At 44.1% G+C, this 20687-nt stretch overlaps 1 protein-coding gene across 2 annotated transcripts in view; it reads left to right on the top strand.

The window, feature by feature from the left end:
• Nucleotides 1–209: 209 nt before the first annotated feature.
• Nucleotides 210–20687, top strand: part of gria3b (glutamate receptor, ionotropic, AMPA 3b) — an 80995-nt gene continuing 60517 nt past the window's right edge. For both annotated transcript variants that reach the window (XM_061079365.1, XM_061079366.1), the window contains exons 1-2: nt 210–288; nt 689–847. In XM_061079365.1, the coding sequence (XP_060935348.1) occupies nt 210–288; nt 689–847 (238 nt within the window). The remainder of the gene's footprint in view (nt 289–688; nt 848–20687) is intronic.

Raw genomic sequence — 20687 nt, 5'->3', positions numbered from 1 at the left:
TGCAAGGGGGGGAAAGCAATGCTCTGCAGCTGCTCGGGCTGCACCTCAATGAACCTAATTGGTGCGCTGTGAGCGACCATCATCACCACATCCACTGGATTTTCCTCATCGCGCCCGGCTCCCCATCCAGAACACAGCCTCCTATATGAATGTGCCCAGACAGACGCTTTTTGAGGAGTTGAACAGATCATAGGTCGGAGGGAAAGAAAATGGCACAGCGCGTGGTTTTGTTTCTGCTCTGGCTCTGTGACAGATCGATCGCAGGGTTCCCCAATCAGATTAATATCGGTAAGTGCTGTTTTAATTGATAAGGAGCCCGCGGGTTTGTGTGGGGGGGGAATCGAACGCAACGTTGCATGCTTTGAATGTTGTGTGCCGTACGGAGCGCGGAGCTGTGCGCAGTGATGTGGCGGAGACGAACTTGATTATGCTGCAAGCTCAAAGCCGCTGATTGTTGAAAACTAGATTAAAGCGACGTGTGTGTTGTGTGGAGAGAAGTGAGAGTTAGTGACGGGCGCAATGGCCAAAGACGCAGTATAGTAACATGCTTTAAAATCACCATGGGACGTATAGAGTCTCCCCACCTCACTGAATAAAATCGAGTCTCCGCTGCCTCCACATTAAAATGCACGGGTGAGATGTGGAAGTTTGTCTCATCTTCATGTTTTTTTTTTCCCATCTCTTCAAGGGGGACTTTTCATGCGCTCCACGGTGCAGGAGCACAGCGCGTTCAGGTTCGCTGTCCAACTCTACAACACCAACCAAAACACCACCGAGAAGCCTTTCCACCTCAACTACAACGTGGACAACCTCGAGTCCTCCAACAGCTTCTCGGTCACCCACGCGTGTAAGTCTGCTTTTATTCGGTTCCTTTTCCAGATCCTCTCCACCGCTGTCCCGAGCAGAATTATTTATGTCCACACTCATATGGAGCTCATAGGGGGGGGGGGGGGGGGGGAAGCCAAGTCAAGTTCATACCACTCCGCTCTGGCTCCTGGAGTCTCAGTGGGAATAACAAACACATCCACAAACAGAATTTTTTAGAGCGTACACACTGTTCCTGCTGCATTTCTTTGGGTTTACCACAATATATCTAGTATTCTGTCCCTCTGGAGTTGTGCAGAGGTGACACTTCACCAACCCTCACATCCCACCATGAAAAATAAGTTGCTGCTGGGAGAGTTTATATGGAACACAATTGGATGTTAGTGCATGTGCTGCAAATATCTTTTAACTTTCTTCACACACACAATTCACTCTTCAAGAAGAAAGGACATAAAGGAATACGGTGCACTATCTTGATTTGTCCGTGCTTTTTTTATGGGCGCTTTTATGTGGACACCTCATGGTGCAACTGGTGCACATAGCCCTTTTTGATTTGTAGCTGATCTAACATCATTTCTCTACACCCCCTTGGCAGCCGTTTCTCGAAATCAGCAGAAACAGAGTGGATGAAAAGGGGGAAGAGATAGAGCCGAGATTGCCATTTTGTGATGTCATTTTAAATGATGGGTTCAGTTTGGCTGAATGGCCGACTCCGGAGAGACACACAGCTCGGTGTGAGCTGTCCAGTCTGTCTAACCCCTGTGTGGCACGGTCATAATGGCCCCTCTGACTTCCTACGTGCCAGAGCATCTCTGCCGGCTCCCTCCTCTGACTCCCCCCCACCCCCCACCCCCTGTGTTACAGAGCATCTCCCCCAGCATTGCAGAGTCAGCTCATTAGCACCCAGCCCTCATAGCACCTCACCGTGCTGTCATTGGGTGAAAGGAAGAAAAAAAAAATCCATAGCTCCCTAACCAACGCCAGCAAATGAGTTAGGCTCAGACCTGCAGAGGAGGTGGGTCTGAGCAGTGAGGGAGACCAAGCAGAGCGTCGTATCACAAGAAGCAGAGCTGCCGCTGCCCGAACCAATGCATCCATAAGAAACAATAAGCAAATGAGAGGGAATAAATAATAGATAGTCCTTTGCAATTTCACGCATGTTGAAGAGGAAGGGAAGCATAGGAGGAAAAAAGCTTGATATCAGAATCTAATTAAATTCAGGGGCAGACAGAGCTTTAGTCAGAGGAAGTGGCTCCTGTGGGAGCCGTGGCCCCGTTTCTTGTTTCTTGCTGCCACGTCTCAGCATCTCTCTCCATCAAGAGCACTGTCTCAGGACTGCCTTGAACTTCACATACAAGAAAACGATGAACCTTTAATAACGCAAAAAAAATTAATGCATGGAAGAAATGCATCATTTAATGATGCAAAGATAAGAGGCTGACTGTCAAATGTCATTATACTGTTTGCTGCAAGCAGAGAGCTTTGATTTGCTTATTAAAAATCTGCCCGTGTGTTTAGCCTGCTACATTATACCGAAAAGAAGTTTTATACCTAACACATTAAAGGTTATCTGCTTGATTATAAAATATTCAGGTAAATAATAAAAAAAACCTTTGAGCAAAGACTGTTTTAAAAGCAGCCTGAGATGTAGCATTCTTTTAATATCAGAGTTTTTTCAAGGTAGTGCCCTCAGAGTCTTGTCAAGCTCGGCTGGCAAACGACAGACAGCTCATGCTGAGCTCACAACAGTCCACAAGCACCTCAGATTGTCTGGACCGATGCCGTGAAAAAAATAGAGATGATGGTTATTAAATATCACTTATCTCCTGACTTCCAGGCCTTTGAGGCTTAGCCCCGAGCGAGCGAGGACCTCCCGTGTTCTGTGTTTTACATTTGTCAGCGCTGTTGTTTGTTCTGCAAGCTGTCACAATTATTTAGTGGACGTTTCGAATTCCCTTTGTCATCAATAGCCCCGCGTGGATGACTCAGACCTTTTGTGAGCGATAGCACACATCTACTTTATGATTGGGACAATGTGAAACAAGGTTTTACAATAGTGGCATTTATGCGGGTTTGGGGAGTAAATCTATTTCGAGGCGAGCTTCATTGCTTTGATCAAGATGAGATGTGGCTGCCTTAGGCCTTGAAGGGTCGTTGAGATGACAGCCTTTATTTTATTTTGTTTTTGTCCGGACCTTTTTATCTCGCAGCTGATGTGGTTGTGCTTTAGTGTTTATTCTGTCTTTACCCTGGGACAGAGAGTGCCAAAGCCCTGTTCTCTGACTCATCATGTAGATCACTCCCCCTCATTTGCTCTACATCCTTTAAAAGTCATATAATAGAGGGAGAGGAGGGAGAGGAGCAAGAGGATGCGAGCACAGGAATCCAAATGAAACTTGCCGTAGTTTATTTTGCTTTCTAGTAACAAAATATGGAAATCCTTAGGTATAATTAAGTCGAGTCCTTGTGTCAGAACCATTTCTTTCAAGTCAGTTTTAAGCCTTATGCTATTAATTGAATTAGAGACCGGCAGCAAAACAATGTTTGGCTTCAGTAATCCTTAAGGCTCGGCTTTGTACTGCAGAGGGATGGTATGTGCTTTGGTGGCAAGACTGTTGTTGCTTTGAAGTGACATCAGAAAAAGTGAAATGTGTAATTACCAGTGCAGGGTCCATAATAGCAGTGGAAGCTCGGAGTCAGGTATGCTCACAGAGGCGTAGTTCAAAGCAAAGGGTAGCGGCCTGAAGAAAGCAGAGCAGGCAGCATTAATGTTCCTGATGGTCACGGCCAGCCAACTTAATGACGCTGCCATCCCTTTTTCTCCTGTTTACCCTTCATCTTCTTCCTTTTTTACCTGAGGCAGGGGAAAAGAAAGGCACCGAGCGCCCCTCCGTCTCTCTGTGCTGCGCTATTTATTAGATTACTGGCCTTGATTCCTGTTAAAGGGAAATTTTGCAATGCATGGCTTTTGAATTTCATCTCTCTGTTCCTCATTCCTCATTCTGTCATTAAGCTAATGGTCTGTGTCCTCTCTGCCAGCCTTTTTACATGTGCCTACCCCTGTTTTATTAAATCCTTCGGGTTCTTAAACCCTGGCAAGCAGCTGCTTCTTTGGCTGAACCGTTCAGCTACCTTCTCCGACCGCCTATAGCTACTGTCGTCAGAACCGCCTCGCTACCAAGAGGATGGAATTACATTTGTCTCTCCAGAAGGCAAAAGAAAAGACGGGAGAGGGACAAGAGAGAAAAACAGAGGGCATGCGAGATGCAATATGTCTTATTGTAAAAGGAGGGATAATGAAGGAATAGTCTGACATTTTGAGAAAATGTGCTTTCATGCTTTTGTGCCAAGGCTCGGATCAGAAGATTGATTGGCTGCCACTCTCATGTCTGTACGTTGAAAAGTTGGAACAAGAGCACATTTTTTGTTTTTGTGATTAAGGATTTTTCACAGATGAAACAAACAGTGGTAGAATGTGTTATTTATTAAGCCAAAGCCAGTGTTTTCCACTGGTCAAAGGTGCAATATTGGCAATGTCAGTGTGAGGAGATGTGCAGAAAAATGAATGATCACATAGTATTTATGTGCTGCACACTTGCACTGAATGTTGCATTGCACATAATGATGGGGATCATCATATACACTCACCAGCGCTGAACTCAAGTCAAATATTTGTCTAGACACAACACATTCTTCGAAGCCTCTTCTTCACCGACCTTTACGCCCACCCAGAGCTAGCTCTGCACATGTTGCCAGAAAACCACCAGCATTCTCTTTCCACTGGCAGCCTACACTTTGACTGAACACTTGTGGCAAATGGCATATGTTGTGAGGCACGGACCGATGAGAAAAAAACAGACCTTACCCAATCTTTGCATGTATTGTTGGAAGTAGCTTTAGGGGCTGTGGTTGGTGTTGGTTGGTGTGTGAAGGGACAGGGCGACAGGGAGACGTGTTGCCGAAGCTCATGGCCTGACAGAGACAGGCTATGGTCGAGAGAAGCTCCTCAGGTGATTGTAGTAAGCACCACACTTCTTGTCCTTGCAGCTTGTAACTCAACTTGAAGGGTGTGACCAGGCAAACATGGCAGGGGAAGCTGGGAAAGAGAGAAGGGGCTGACGACTGAGTGGTGGGAGGATAGAGATAGAGACTGCAGTAGGAGAAAGCAAGAGGAGAAAGGATTTGATTGGAAAATGTTTTAGAGGTTGCTTATCTCTGAGAGTATGTGTGAATGTTTGAGTGTTTGTGTGTGTGTGTGAGAGAGAGAGAGAGAGAGAGAAGGAGAGAGGGAGGGGAAGAGAGCGAGCGACTTCTTCGGGCTATGGGGGTTGTACTGGGACATGGCATCACATTCCAGCTGTGTTGGAGGCACAGATGGAGGTTTGTGTATGGATGCACATGCTCATATGTACGCATGTGTGTGCACATATGCACGGAGCCGGCACACACAGTCACAGACAGTAGGTGTGTGCAGTCACATATGCACAGACGGGCACGTCCTGTCTCCCTCTTCACATTTGTTACTGAGCAAATCTCACTGCTATGTACTGAAGCTCCCGTGACACGCTTCACTGTTCCTGAAGTAAAGTTTACGTTTAGAATATTCCTTGACCCTCCCTGAGTGGAAAAAAGTCCACACATTTTAAAAATATGCAAATTAAGAAAAAAAAGTGTATGGACTTTTTTATTAAGGACCATGATTGTGCAGAAATCTCTGAGAGGACCATGTATGGTAACATAACAGAGTGTTTTTGAGGCCAGCAGGCCAGGCGGTCTCAGAGGCCTGCTGAGGAGGCTGCATGTGGGTCTCAGGCAGATGAGCGGTACAGTAACGGCTCGGGATGAGGTTACATGCTGTGGGAGCTGCGGGTCCCTGAGAGGGGAGCGGGGCCAACTGCAGAGGGGGGGTGAGTGACAGCACGGTTCACATAGCAGAGGATGGGGCGGAGGAAGGGCGCAGCTATACTCTCACATTTTTACGATCTGACTGACACTTTTTGGCATTATACCTCTTAGCAACCCTAAGACTAAATATAAATTATTACTATAAGTGCTTTAAAAGGACTCATGCAAGCCAAAATAAACTGCTGAATAAAGAATAATATGATGTTACTGCATAAGGGCAGATTTACAGTTTTGCAACTGCAAGGACTTTGTATTACGGTCACTGCAGTTCCGCAGCTGACCACAGATTTGCCTGAGGGAAATGGGTTGAGCTGTGGGTTCCTGTAATGTTCTTCCCCACGTGAAAACCATCCAGCTGTGCCGGCCCTTCATATTCTAATTTGTTCCGCCACAGTTTCGTTATGAACCCCAATATAATGTGTTTTCCGACTCATAATAACATAAGATCCTCAACTTGGTGGTTAGCGCTGTTGCTGCATTGTAAAGCTATGTGCAGCGTTATTTGTTTCCCTTTTCGCTGCATGCGTTCTTGTGAGCTCGTACTATTGTCCATGAAGTCCATGTGTTGCATGTGAGAGCGGCATTTGCGCGCGTGTATGTGCTTCTCAGCTGGCGCCTTAGATTGAATGACTTGTGGGAGAAATGCTGCAGAGAAAGTAGAACTAAATTCCTGGATCCGCCCATTTGTTCAGATCTGCACCAAAAGGGAATGGGTTCTTCCTTGACCAATTCCACATCCTCTCACCAAGTTTCATGGTAATCCGTCAAGCAGGGTTTATGTAATCCTGCTAACAGACAAACAAAACAAACAAACAAAATAAATGAAAAAAATACCCTAGGGAAAGGGTCAGACAAGGTGTTTGATTTCAGGGTATGATTTATTTTGTGAGTCAAATAAACTTGACACCTATGATAATTATCAATTGTTTAAAAAAAACAATCTGACCCAGCGTCAATGGGCTCGACGCCACAGAGTGCTTATAGTAGGGCAACACACAACATGCTGAGTCTGCTGAGTACTGATGAAACAGTTTCCTTTAATACAATTTTCTTGAAGTTTCCCTGGCATGAATACAATGACTGGTCCTGTTTGCTGTGGTCGAATGAGGTTAAAGCTTTCTCATACAGCAAATACAGAAAGAGCTGGCGAGATCCCAAAGGCCAAACCTCCAAAGGGAATGTTGTTTTGACCTAATTTTCTGGCCATGAGATGCCCTCCGCTGTATTTATATATTTTTTGTTTTATTTTTTTATTAAGCCAGGCATATCGCTGAAGCCGTAATGAGATTCAGAATAGAAAACACAGAACACACTCCGAGGCAGATTCAACGCAATGAATTTTTAATCAGAATTTCAAAAGATCCTCTTTAACCCAACCTGAGGAGAAGTGTTGCTGTCGGAGTGCTATTTGTCTTGGAATCAATGATGCTGGCAGATGTTGTTTGATAAAACAACAGCTTTCCTCCCTCGCCGCCGTGGTTCCTTCAAATCTCCATATATCTTTCACAAACACTGGGCATTTGGCCATTTCCACAGCGATGGAATATAAAGAAGCACAAAGTGCAGGGACAGATTTTTCATTCGGAAGACCAGTAAATCACACAGTGGATTTACAGGCTACTTTTAAAGAGCTCCTCAGCCCTGACAGTCTGTTGTGGTGTGTTCTGTGGGGGCATGTTGAGATCTTTGGATTTCCTATTGATTTCCTTTAGCTATCAGCTCAATATTCTGTGGCAAATGTGATAAATTATAAGCAAGCGGGGGGGATTATTGTGAAATGAGTACGGGTGGACTGTCATGGCAACCTGACGATATCATCACCCCACAACCCACAGTTACGGGTGGTAACATGACAACTGATGCTCTTAATATAATTCATAACACAGTGATTCCGGACCGTGAGAAGTGCTTTGAACGTGTCCGTGGACATATGGAGTTGCTCATAAAGCTTTAACATTTTGATGGATTTTGTTGACAGTAAAATGTCCACATCTGTAAAAACACAGCTGAGCAGTAAAAACCCTGATGTTTCCAGTAACCATTAACTAGAATAAATGTATGAATAATTTGTGGGACACTGACCCATATCTGAGCTTTATGGCACAGCCATGAATGCGAGGAGTAGATCAAGCCCTCGTTTTTTCCCCAATAGAAGACATGATGCAATATGACAGCCCATCTATGCTCCGCACATCTGCTCAGCACTGTTCGAATAATAGGGTGGTCTCTGAACTATAAGTCAACAATGACACGCTAGGTCTGTGTTCCCTTATTGAAGATGTTATCAGCGCTGCGCCGTGATGAGCAAGAGGAGGCTTACCGTATATAAAGCAGTGGTAAACACTGTGAGGAATCTTACTGGTGCACTAAATATATTTGCCGTTGTGCTGCATGCAAGGGAAACTGTTTATGATAAGAAAACCCCTATACATGTGGAGCATGTAAAGTAAAAAGGGAACGGCTGCTATGTTGTGAACTATTCATCTCAGGTGCATCGGGGATATGTCTGCCAGCAGCCCAGCTTCATGTAATGGCTGCTTTCCATTTTGTTTTGTCAGTGAGCGAAATCTCTCAAGGAGAGTTGGCTATGTCGTTTGTGGCAGGGATTATTTTTCATTTCAAAATGTCATTTATCCTCATGCACTAGTTGTGAGAAGGCAGGGATGGAGTAGGTAAAGAAGAAGAAGAGAGGAAGCGCATTTTTCAAAACTTGTCACGATTAAAGATCTCTGACATTGCAGTGAGAATTTTTATTTATTTACTTCCACCCCCCCTTTCTGTCTTTCACATTTCTCTTTCTCTCTCTTTATATTTATTTAATCTCTCCCACAAAGCCCATTACAGCTATGTTCCCGCAGCCATCGCAGTCACACTCAGCTGGCTATTGGCCATTCACTATGCTCCCCTACAATACCCATAATCACTGAATCAGTAATCCTCTTCTTCAGCTGGAATAGCACATCGTGCCTCATCGAAGTTGCTGCATTGCTCTGCGTTCGCTGGGCTCAGAAGAAAGAGAAACTCCGGCAGCCCCCCCCTCAAAAGGAGCTTCCGACTGCATTGTCCTAACCAAGGTCACTCGGCTTAGGAAAGAATACACTTCTGAGCCTTTTCATTATTCTTCAAGAAACCCAGAGAAGAGCATTAATTGGCACCTACATGCTGCCTAATCTTGGCTGTCCGCTTGGGCTGCACGATCAGCTGTTGTTGTTTTGGTTCCTCTGTGTGTGTGTGTGTGTGTGTGTGTGTGTGTGTGTTCAGTGTTGTGTAGTTTTTGCACTAAAGACAGTCAGATAGGAAGAAGACATCAGGGCGGTGTTGTTGTGAATACAAAACACCAACAGGCAGGGTCACGATGTACTCTCCCAAACTAGTAAATATTGGATCACAGTGCAAAGGGGCTTCTAGCTTCCATCGCTCCGTCTGCCGTCTGAGCAGATTGATCCGCACGTTTCTGGCCCGTTTCAGAGGAGACAGTCGCTAGCAGGGCCCTGCCAAAGCTGCATGTCTGTGCAGAAACAAGGGCTCCATCATAACTGATTGCTTGTGACAGTTCACAGTCGCCGGGCCACTGAAGCATCATAACCTTGTGAAACTAGTGTATGGGCAGTCTAGCATGCAGGCTGAAGGAGAGGAGAGGAGGGGAGGAGGAAAGGTATTAGCATATTCCTTGCAGTGATACGGAGATGCAAATAAGACATGTCGGGCCATGAATAGCCTCTGTGGTTAATATTAAACACATCTTATCTAATGAAAGACATAATGCACACCAACACCTCTGGGGACGGGGGTGAATTTATAGACAATTACTACAACTGTGATTGCAGGGGAAGATTGAAGAGCTGAGCGATGTCAGCGCAGAGTCTGTTGATGCGCTGCTGATGACACTGACACGGAAATACAGTATCTTCCGGCACGCCCGAGGAACAGAACCCGAGCCTCTCAAATCACTTTAGTTGTGTTGTCATCATAATGTGCGCCAATGTATTTCTGAAGACTCACTTATTCACGTTGAATGCACAAGTTTAATCAAACCTGCGCCGATTAAAATGATAAATAACAGGCTGGGAGTGATTTGGTCGGTTGTAGCGGTGACTTTACGAGGTAGGAGACAGATCCCAGAGAACGCTGAACAGAACGGTCTGCAGCACCGGAGGTGGCAGATGTATGACACACATTCCACCCCCTGTCCCCAATAGGCCGATTGTCTGTTTTATAACGGCTGAACTGGGAAACATATCCAGCCAATCATATTGCTGCACTGATGCAAGTGCACAGTTGAGGTTCAGGTGTCCACTTCAGTCGTAAGTCCATGTTTACAACTACTCATTTTGTCAACTGAATCTGATTTGATGGTAAAACACAAAGATTCCATGATTTCTCTCTTTTTTTATTTCAAGCAAAACTTTATTGAGCTGAATTTTTTTTTAAGACATTTAGTAGAATTCTCGGGGTAACAGGACATTAATGTGATAAAATAAAAAAGCCAAGAGAACCCTCTGAGCTAATGCATTTTAGCTATACTAACAATATATTGAATAGTATTGAGCAATAAAGTTCTGCTTAAGGCAGAAAATAAAGTTTCTCTTGACCCTGACTGACTTAGATTAACCCAATGTCCAGGTCTGTGCCTGTACCTGTCGCAGACAACTTCAAAAAGTGGACATGATGACTTCAGGTAGTGGAATGATTTGACCACAGCGAGTCCTTAGAGAGGACTTGAACAAAAATACTCCGTACACTCACAGTAAAAAAAAAGTCTTCTTGACCTGAAGAATCTCAGGAGAGTGAGGGGTCTCTGACGGATGACTTGAATCAGCGATTTTCAGGGGGTCACTCCTGGTTTACTGTCTTGGTGGTACCCACAATCTAGCTCTCTTTCCATTCTTTTAGATAGGTGCCCGGTTTTGTCATCCTTAAATAACTGCCTGGGGGCACTGCAGTGACACCTCCCTAAGAGGACGAGGGTGATAGGTGACTTTAAACCTCCAACAGGCTCAATGGCTCCTTCGCCATTTAGGAGGTAGGGGCCACTGCTGTCCGTTCATCTGTAGATTGAGATGCATTTATGGCCGTTAAAGAGAAAAACATTTACATGTGACGCAGCGGTGTGGCCTTAGTTTACATGCTTCTTGCTGCTGTTCTCCTGTCCTTAGTGCTCACTATCCCCATGAGTGAGAATTAAGTGAACACGATGTGCTCACTCAACCATGACCCTCCTCTGTTTCTCCCTCCAATGGTTAATTCGGAGAGTGCTGTTGTGTGGCTCTTGCCATTTCACACATGGCTACGTAAAACCTGTGGGCGGTTGCTTCCATGCCGCTGTTAATGTTTGTGTGTCCATGCATGACTGTGTGATGAAATATTGAAGTGTTCTATCATCGACCATTGGGTAGCCGCCGGCGCGATAGCTGTCCTTTAATTTAATTTTTCCTGCCTTCTTTATCTCGGTGGTGGTGTGGCTTTATTTTCCGCAGCGTGGCGCGATGATCAGGAAGGCAAACCTCATCTGGACCAATGACAGAGCTAATCCATCGCAGCTGCGGAATGAAAAGGCCGTTTGGAGTGATTCCATTCCAGAGGCCTCAATAGAAAGCTCCTCTCAGATGCTGGTGCCCTTTGCAGCCCTGGAACTGCTAGAATATGATGAAAAAGGACTCGGAAGAGCTCAGTGGCTTAGCCATGTTTACGATAGGAGGGACTGGTGGAGGAGAGAGGCACAGTGTGAGGACAGAGAGATGAAGTGACCAACCACTGTGGTTTTGTACGCCTGACTGTGTGAGCTTGATTGTGAAGTTGCTTTACCATCATCTCTCCTGTTCGCTACACTGAACGGAAGCCAGCTAAACGCTGTTGGTCGATGTGTCAGGATTGATTCACTTCGAGTGATGAGCTGGACTCATTCAATAGCTGACAAACGGCTGTGAAACGTAAATTAGCCAAAAGCATCACATTGTCAACTTTGACATTGTTAACATACCACAATTAATATAAAGATACTTACAATTTGTGTGGATGAGGTGAAATGGCACCTTAATCATTCTGGTGTATCTGGACGTTTAGTCTGAATAACAAACCTTTCTTTAATATGTCAAGGGCACAGAGAAGTCACAGGAGCTTGCTTTATGTTCTCTTGCTTTCTTCCCTGAGACTTTGGGCTCTGTATTTTTCTCCTGCCAATTGTAGTGCCGCCACCACTGCTACTGCTACCGCTACCCCTCTACAAGTCTTCTCCCTAAGCCGTAAAGGGATAGACTTTGGGTATTCAACGCATAAAGAAGCTTAAGTTTGGGAAATTGCTCTCAAGTGGCCGAAGTTTGTGAAAAGTCAGTGAACATTTCACTCCCAATTTCTCGGGTTTCGTCTCAGAGTAAAGCTTTTTAGTCCTTGGACACCCTGAGGCTGAATGAAATATTAGGGACTAATCAAGACTTTTGTTGCATGACCACTTTCCAATGGCCGTTGTGTAGCAGCCATGTTCTTTTTTCTCAATCCATCAAAGTCTGTGATTGGATCAAAATGTTAGACAATCCAGAGCTTGTAGCGTCAACTTGCCCCATGGCTAACCACTCGTGGGGTCTAATGTAGCAATGCAGCTGGATTTAATTTACCCAGATATTGAAGTGTCCTTTGTAATTTCTGCCTCCATGCCAGTTTAATGGAGATTAATGGAACGTCGCAGAATGAATGTAATGAAAACGTGTTTTATTACAATATCAGTTGGAGCATTTTGTTGTAATAGCATTGTACTCGTGAAGTTGAGTACTGAGCTCTCCTAGTTAATCGAGAAAAAAAGCTAAAGTGGTCGATAAACTAGAGAGGTTTTGGAAATGCAACTGACTCTGGACCAAATTTGATCAGAAAAGAGAACAGACATGTTTTCCAGCATTACAAGGGTTCTCACTTTTAATATGTGTGAAACTTTTGTGTGTGTTTCCTTAGTAGAGCCATTTACAGATGGTGTATAATGGTGTGTTGTGGGTGTCAGTAGTTACATTGGACCAACAGCCAACGGGATTGTAATAAATCTTATTTCCCTTCAGCCATGTTTACAGGGGCTATTTCTTTGGTGAAAAAAATTTCTAACGGTAACAAAAAATTACAGTAACAAAGTAACAAATTACAGTGTTTGAGGAAAAGATGTAAATGTGTGGATTTATTTAGTGCAGTGAAGACCACACTTTGTTTTTTATTGAGGATATAAGGGGGCAACATTTGGAAAACATTGGCCAATAAAAAACAGAAGCATCTTCAGGGCCGAGAGACCGATTGAGGAATCGTGAAAAAAGCTTTTATAAGAATTTGGATGAACTGACAGTGACACTATAAACTCTCTTTGTCAGGTTATCCTTGTACTTTAAAACCTCTGGTGACAGACAGTGTATCACACTGCCGCCACTTTACACAGAATGTTTCTCATTGGCATTACCCGCATATGTCCAGTCAATAAAAAGGTCGACTGAGAATAAAATGGAGCACATCGTTCATCTAATGCAGCAAACTTTGTTCTCTCTTTTCTCTCTTTTCTCTCTTTTCTCTTTTTTCTCTCTTTTCTCGAAGTGACGACATTGATTTGTGTGAAGGGAATCTTTATTGTTTTATGTGGGGAAATTTGCTTTAGAAATACAAGGTGAGTATGGCATATTTTAAGGGGCCGCATCACAGGCTCTGGAATATATAGGATTACAGCTGACTTACTGTCACAGCCCTCTGTTTTCCATCTCTCTCTGTCTCCTGCTACCTCGAGCATTATCATTCAGGGACAGAGCACCGTCTCAGCAAGGGCACTAATAAGATGAAAACTGGTGCCGGACTGTACATACTTAACCAGGCCTGGACTCAGGCGGAGAAGGGGGGGGGAATTCTTTAAGTGATCTCTTCAAGGTTAAACAACTAGTCCCATCTCCCGTCCTCATTGACTTATTCCATTATTCTTCACAAAGAGAGCGAATAGCTGCCGCTGGAGAAGCTCTGTTTTAAAATTCAGCTCAGTAATCAGGCTTCACAATGCAAATCCCCCAATAGCTCGACTCGGTATGTTTCATCGCCATTGGATATGAATTGTGACGTGTAATTTGATTAGCGACACCGGGGGCAAAGGCTTAGTTTACACGTGCAGGAAGTGGACCTCGTGAGACTGACTGATAGTCATCTCCTCTCGGTGGCCCCTGTGTGGAACACTCATGGCTTTGCATGTGTGGATAAGCCACACACAAGACTGAGAGTTCTGAAAATCCCCCTGAAGGACAGAAACGACCAGTCAGGAAGCATTAAACTCAGATGGTTTGCACTCTAACTGGAATATGGAAATTTCAAGACTTCTTGCTGTCCTGTCATGCAGATGAGAGGGAGAGAAAATGACAAACACAAACTGCTTAAGAAAGCAACGCACAGGAACGGAGAGAACTGATGAACAGAATCGAGGTGGGCAGGCAAAACAATCGGCTGTTTTTGACATTGATGGAAAAATATACGTGCCTGCCAGACATCCGCAAAAAGTTTATTGTGTTTCTTTTTTTCTTTTCAATCATCCAAAATACGAACAGGAACAGGGGAAGTTTGCAGCTGCCAGGTTATCCCCCCTCCTGTGTAGAATTGGATTCAAAACAAGTCAGTCAGGTGCCGCACGCTGTACCAGAAATATCAGCACCAATCTTCCACCCAGCCCTCCTGAAGTCAAGTCGAATAATTTAAAGGCATTGTCTCGAACCAAGTGTAATCTCCGTGATGGAGCTGAGCGTTTTCTCCTCGCGTCTTCTTCTCCTCACAGAATCTGTCATGGAGTCCGAAAGTGAACTGTTTTCTCTTGATTCAGCGAAGCTAATCTGCTTAGTTTGTTGTGAAGCAGAGGTCCATGACCGCTTAAGACGGCGACAGTACGAATGTTTGCCGATGTGGTCGGACACGTTGAACTCCCACATGTCTCCCCCCCTGCCCTGCCCCCCCCGACCTCGTCTCGCTCCCAGCCCGGAGATGTTGATTAGGCCGAGCGCGTCGGGACATGCGGCACCGCCCTCTGCGGCCGCTTGCTCCGATGCAGCCGCGGCGCCATCCACACCCACCTCACGATCCCCGCGTTCGCCTTCCTGCCTCCTTCTCCTCCCTTCCTCCATATTCATCTGCAGAGGAGAGCACGCTTTAGGCCTGCAGTGCTGATTGGGAGGATTAGTGGTGTGTGAGGGACTTTGTCACCAGCTTTCTGGGAAATCCAATTACAGAATATCATAAGCCTTACATGTTTCATACTCCGCTGAATCCTCCTTAAAATGCACACATCCATACTCAAAGGGTCAGTGTTTAGCTGCTGTCCTTGCTTTGTACTGTATTGACATATTCCCGGAGGTAGGGGATGTTAGAGAGGATAAGTCAGGTCCTGTAGCACTCCTCTCACCTCTGCATTGCAGCAAATGGTGGACTGCATGAGTCTGCCGAAGAAGGGATTGTTATTTGTTCAACGTGATGGGCTGGGATCTCGGAGCACGGCTCTCGAACTGAAGCAAGGGCCAAGGGTTTAGGTCTGTTATCTGCTTGCATAGATAGTCCTTAATTGCAGATGTCAAAGAAAGGGTATTCAGCAGACGGGGGGCATGCAAAGCAAGATTTCTGCATGTATCGGTTGAGTCCTGTCAAACCGATTGTCCCTGAATTATTCAGCCAACGGTCTGTTCTCACAGCTGCCATCACAACACTGTTATCTGAACTTCCGAAATGGCCAGCGTGTTGAAGATTTGAACAGCATTCTTGTTCAACCCCCCTGCTCTTTTGCGATGCATAATGATTTGTATTTGTCAAACAGAGGGCAACACCACGATGATGAAGACACCGTGGCGTGTAGGAGTCCTCTGCGACACAGGGGTCTGCGTGACCCCTGGAGAGCTTTCAACCACATCTGCTGCACTGTGGTCAAACGAAAAGCAGGATAGTTGAACCCTGTAGGTGAAACTTTCGGTCACAGGGAGATGGAGCTGAGAGTCATGGACTCCCTTGAGGATTGCTTACCAGCCACTCTCACGAGCACAGTTTTATATCATCAAGATGGCAGGTGAAGAGGAGAAGGAAGCTGTGGTTGAAACGCTGCAGAGGAAACTAGAGAGGAGAGAGAATAGCTAATGAAGCCCAGTGATGGGGAAGCATGTGCATGTGTGTCTCTTCTGACCTCAGCAGCTGTGGTCCTCGGGCCTTTTTCTTTACATCTTCACTGCACCATGTACATGTCACCAGTCAAACCTACTTATTAAGAGAGTTTGAATGCTGTAGGATGCGATTAAATCCTTTGAATTATTATGTTTTAGTTGCATCCCTGTTCCCAAAAATGACCCTCGATTAAATCCTTATGGTATGATAACCTTTTATCTACTGTTAAAAACACTATTTTAGAAACTACATAGTATCTCTTCTTTGAACATTTAATACTTTCTCTACAGTTCTAGAGAGTCCTAGGTTTATTCATTATATTTAAAATACAGGAAATGATATAATTTCTTGCCAATAATTATATTTTACTCACATCTATATATTGTTTTCAATTATACTTTTACATATGAACTATTAGTTGAAAGCAGACAACTTTGGATGAGGAATCCTCCCCTTTTCTCACTTTAGAACGGTATTGACGAACCGATTCATATCGAATAAATTTGCAGAAGTCCAGTAACATTTAAACAAGACTAAAGATTTGCATGAGCCTTCCACCTGAATGCTCAGGTGCAGTCTGGTCTAGGTCTAATTCTTGAATAGCACCATACCTCCACACATATTCAATACATATAATATTAATGTATTATTTTAATCAATCTGATCAGTGAAATGGGAGAATTTATTTAAAATGTTAAGTAAAACACTGAGAGACATAAATTCAGCACAGATCAAAGTAAATTGTCTTACTTGGTTTTAATTCAAACCTAATGCCTGTGCCATACAGTAAGTGTATAAATGCTGTTCAGTCTATATTCAACATAATGTTTTAGTTTGCTCCCTCTCACAAATGACTCCTGTCATATTCTAAAGTGCTGTGCCATGTGGTGGGCTTCATCTGCTACACTCAAAATGTGAGCAGCAGGGGTGTCAAAAATGCACTTTACACTCGTCAATTTAACATAACATGTCCATATCATTTTACGGAAATAAGCCTCCTGTTATTTCTCACTTTAGATTTGGATCAAAGAACGTGTGAATAAGAAACTTGACAAAATCACACACGAGAGATTGCCATGTTGGAATACTTATATTTGACATGTTTGCTGTATTATATGATTTTCTTTGTCTAGGACCAGTAGCATTACAGGCAGCAATTCCAGTGTCGTCTTTGATAGAAACACTAATGCGCCTATTACACTGGTCAAAAAACCCACTAACATTTGACTTTTGTCTGTGATGTGAATGGATAGAATCGACATTCAGTATCGGGTCAAATGACTCTGAAATGCGGCTCTATCGGCTTCGGCCCTGATCGGCAATGTTGGAAACATAACACCCGGGTTTCGCTTATTTCTTCTTCATCTTCTTAATTTTGGCAGTCTAGACACTGACACTGCACCTTGGCGTCGGCACGTAAATAGACATGAACACTTGAGTACTTGATTTTTATGTCTCGGGAACAAAATACAACAACGATTTCTTCTTTCTTCATATCGTGCAAGATGCAACACTAGAAAGACATTGATTTTTTCTGACGTGGTGGTTTCCAGCACATTGGTGACGTTGAATATGACTCACTGCGGTAAAAAAAGAGCAGACAATCATTTCCTCGCCTGCCAATGGGAAAAGAGTCAATCATCTTTCTTTGCAGGTTTACTCATGCTTAAAAAAAAAAAAAATTCATATACCCGTTAACTTCGGTGGAAAAGATGTGTCATTCAAGCCATTACAGTTACTGGACCCTTTTTCAATGTGACGTTTTCTAAACTGTCAAGCAGATAAGGGAATGGCATAAACGACTTAGATTCATAATAACTTACAGATTCTTTTTCTATTAATAAATCAATGGTCAAAGCATAATAAATACAAAAATTACATGATAGCTAAAGAAGAGTACATGCACAACATAAAGTTTGTATTGAGGTGAGAGTTTATCCAGTCAACAACCTCTGGAGGAAGTTAGAAACCTGCGACTGTCATGTCGGGCTGCTGATGTGCTGCTGGGTGAGCAGCAGGCAAACAGGCCTAAGTGACAGAGCATCCCCAGACCCACTATCATCCATCATGCACTGCAGCAGTCAAACAGACATGTACAATTCATAGAGACACACAGGCAGATACACCCCTGACCTCACCAGTGGATTGCCTGTACTTTGTTTGTTCTTTTTTGTTCATACCCAAACAGCAGATAAGGGACAACTCGCTGGGGATTTCCAACCCGGCAGGGGGAGCACAAGGCAGGAGAGAAACTCGCAGGTCACTCACAAAGAGCTGCTCTGTGAAAAAAATATTTTTTTATCATCTTTTTAAACAGCTGCTCTGCTTATCATTCAATTATTTGTATAAAATTCGAAATAATGTTTTGTGTTATAGCTTGTGACAGCCTAGGTACCGCTGACATTAGGGGGTTTGCATTTGTTTCTGATTTAAATGATTTCTGTCTTTTCTTTGGAAAGCCGGTGGTGCTTAATCTTGGAAACGGCTATATACACAAACATTATTATTATCATTATTATTTTTTCCATTATTTATGATAACTATAATGTATAATTGAATAACAGATGCAGGCAAAACCTAATTAAAACCTATACCATTGCAGACTGAACTGATGTCCATTGTTACATATATCATTAGAAAGAAGCCTTCGTATTGAATATATAATTTTGTTAGTCTTTTAACGACAGTTTGCATTAAATTAAACAACGTTTCATAAAATGATAACATGACCATTATGTCATGATGTGATTCCACTGGAAACGAGAACACGCTTATATTGATTTATAGTTCTGCTTCAAATTTATTGTATGCAGTAATTGTGTGTTTTTCTTCATGTGTAGTCACTGGTGCGGTTTAACCAAGCAGATAAAATGAAACTCAAACAGACGATAAATGTTGATGCATGAGGACGACTAACAGCCTCCTTCTCTAACGTTCAGTCATGGCACCGTTGCCATTGAGGTGATCTTGAATCTGGTTCTGCCATTTGAGTTCGCAGTTTGAAGCACTTCACATTTCTATATGACAAGAGCTGACGCTATCCCCCCCGGGGCGCTAGCAAGCTATCTCCCCGTGACAGCATCCCATCTTCAGAGCAGGACAGGCCGGGCCTGATGAAGGCTGGTGAAAACTGAGGGGGGTGAGGGAGGGAGGTGGGTACCAGCAGGAGGATCTATGAAGACCAGAGGGAGAAGGAAGCCGCGAGACAGGCAGGAAATGGAGGACGTGTGACTGAGAAACAACGGAGCCAAAGAGAGAAAACGAGAATGTGGGTTTTGTGAAATAAAAAAAAAAAAAGATGAGGAAAACAGCTAAAGAGATACAATCATCGTTGACATTTACTGTTCAAGGCCCCCTACCCAAGGCTCTGCAAGGCTCTGGCTCATGGGCTACAAAAGAGCATGGAAATCCAAATACTTTGAGTAAAAGGATTTTTTTTTTTAGTTGAATTATCCCGGCTTGTCTGCAGGATACCACACATCCCTCTGAACTAGCATTCCAGGCCAGCCATCTCAAGTGATGCATCGGAAATGTAACATCCCCGTAGCACTGCCGAGTGTCCTGATTATAGAAGGGAATGAGGGCGGCACACTGTGTGTGTTTGACCAGTCAACTGGAGATAGGATGCATGGTTCCCTGCAGCAGGATGGGGGAGGAGGAGGAGGAGGAGGAGGAGGAGGAGGAGGAGGAGGAGGAGGAGGAGGAGGAGGAGGAGGAGGAGGAGGAGGAGGAGGAGGAGGAGGAGGAGGAGGAGGAGGCACGGTTAGCTGCAGAGGAGGAAAGAAAGATAAAGGAAAATGAGATTAAAGAAGAATCAAAAAGAGAAAGAGCTGATGAGAGAGAATTATCTCTGTGTGGTTTACCACTCTTCATCCAAGCTCCTCAAACGACTGCGCATGTGCATGTGGCTGTTTGAAGACTTGTGAGTAAATGAACATTGCTGTAATTCAAGGTGACACTCACAGACTCATTGAATTCTATTAAACAATGTGTTATTTCTTAAGATTCAGAGGCAGCTTTGAACCACCTCATTTCCACCTACAGCAGATTTACTTTGTAGCAATCCCCCAAAGGATGGTCAAGACTTTACTGATGTTCTTGGTCGTTTATTAAATCGTCCTTATCCATGTACACGTTAATAAAATAAAACAACTCAGACACACCGTAAGAAAATTGTCCTTTTTTGGAGGTTGCTAAAAACATAGCGTCTTCCGTCGCAACGCTGACGTCATCACCGGGCGACTCTGCCGGAACCCTTTCAAAATAAAATCATCTAACATGTTTACAAAATAAAATAAAAGAGACGCTTCTGTGATATATAAACAATAACACACAGTTGGTTAGTTACATACTTCATTTTGATTTGATTACCAAGAGGGATGAAGTCATGCTCGGGCTATTTCTTCACAGCAGCTCCCGCTCCCCTGACTCTACAGTACCCATTTCTCTTTTTTGTCCTTTACTCGAGTCAACCACCAATCTCTGGTCCACTGATGGAGCAGGGCAATATTACAGGGGAAACAATCTGAGAGGAGAAAGAGTAAGAGTGAGGGGCACTCAGGTGGAGATAGATACTGCCACGCTTGAAGAGGATGTATGCTTTGGGGGCTGACCAGATGGCTGAGGCGAAAGACAGGCAACAAAAGGAGAGGTCAAATAGAGTGGTGAGGACAGAGGAGAGGGGAGGAGGAGGAAGGGATCAGTCCTGCATGGAGAGGCAGAGAGTGAGTGAGGGAATACATACATACACACAGTAGGACTCTTAATCCACAACTTTCAATATGCTGAACTTTGCAGATGAGTGTCGGCTCTGAGTTTGACTT

This window comes from Limanda limanda, chromosome 10 (assembly GCF_963576545.1).
Source record: "Limanda limanda chromosome 10, fLimLim1.1, whole genome shotgun sequence".
NCBI classification, from domain to species: Eukaryota; Metazoa; Chordata; class Actinopteri; order Pleuronectiformes; family Pleuronectidae; genus Limanda; species Limanda limanda.
This window is presented reverse-complemented; position numbering and strand designations above follow the sequence as displayed.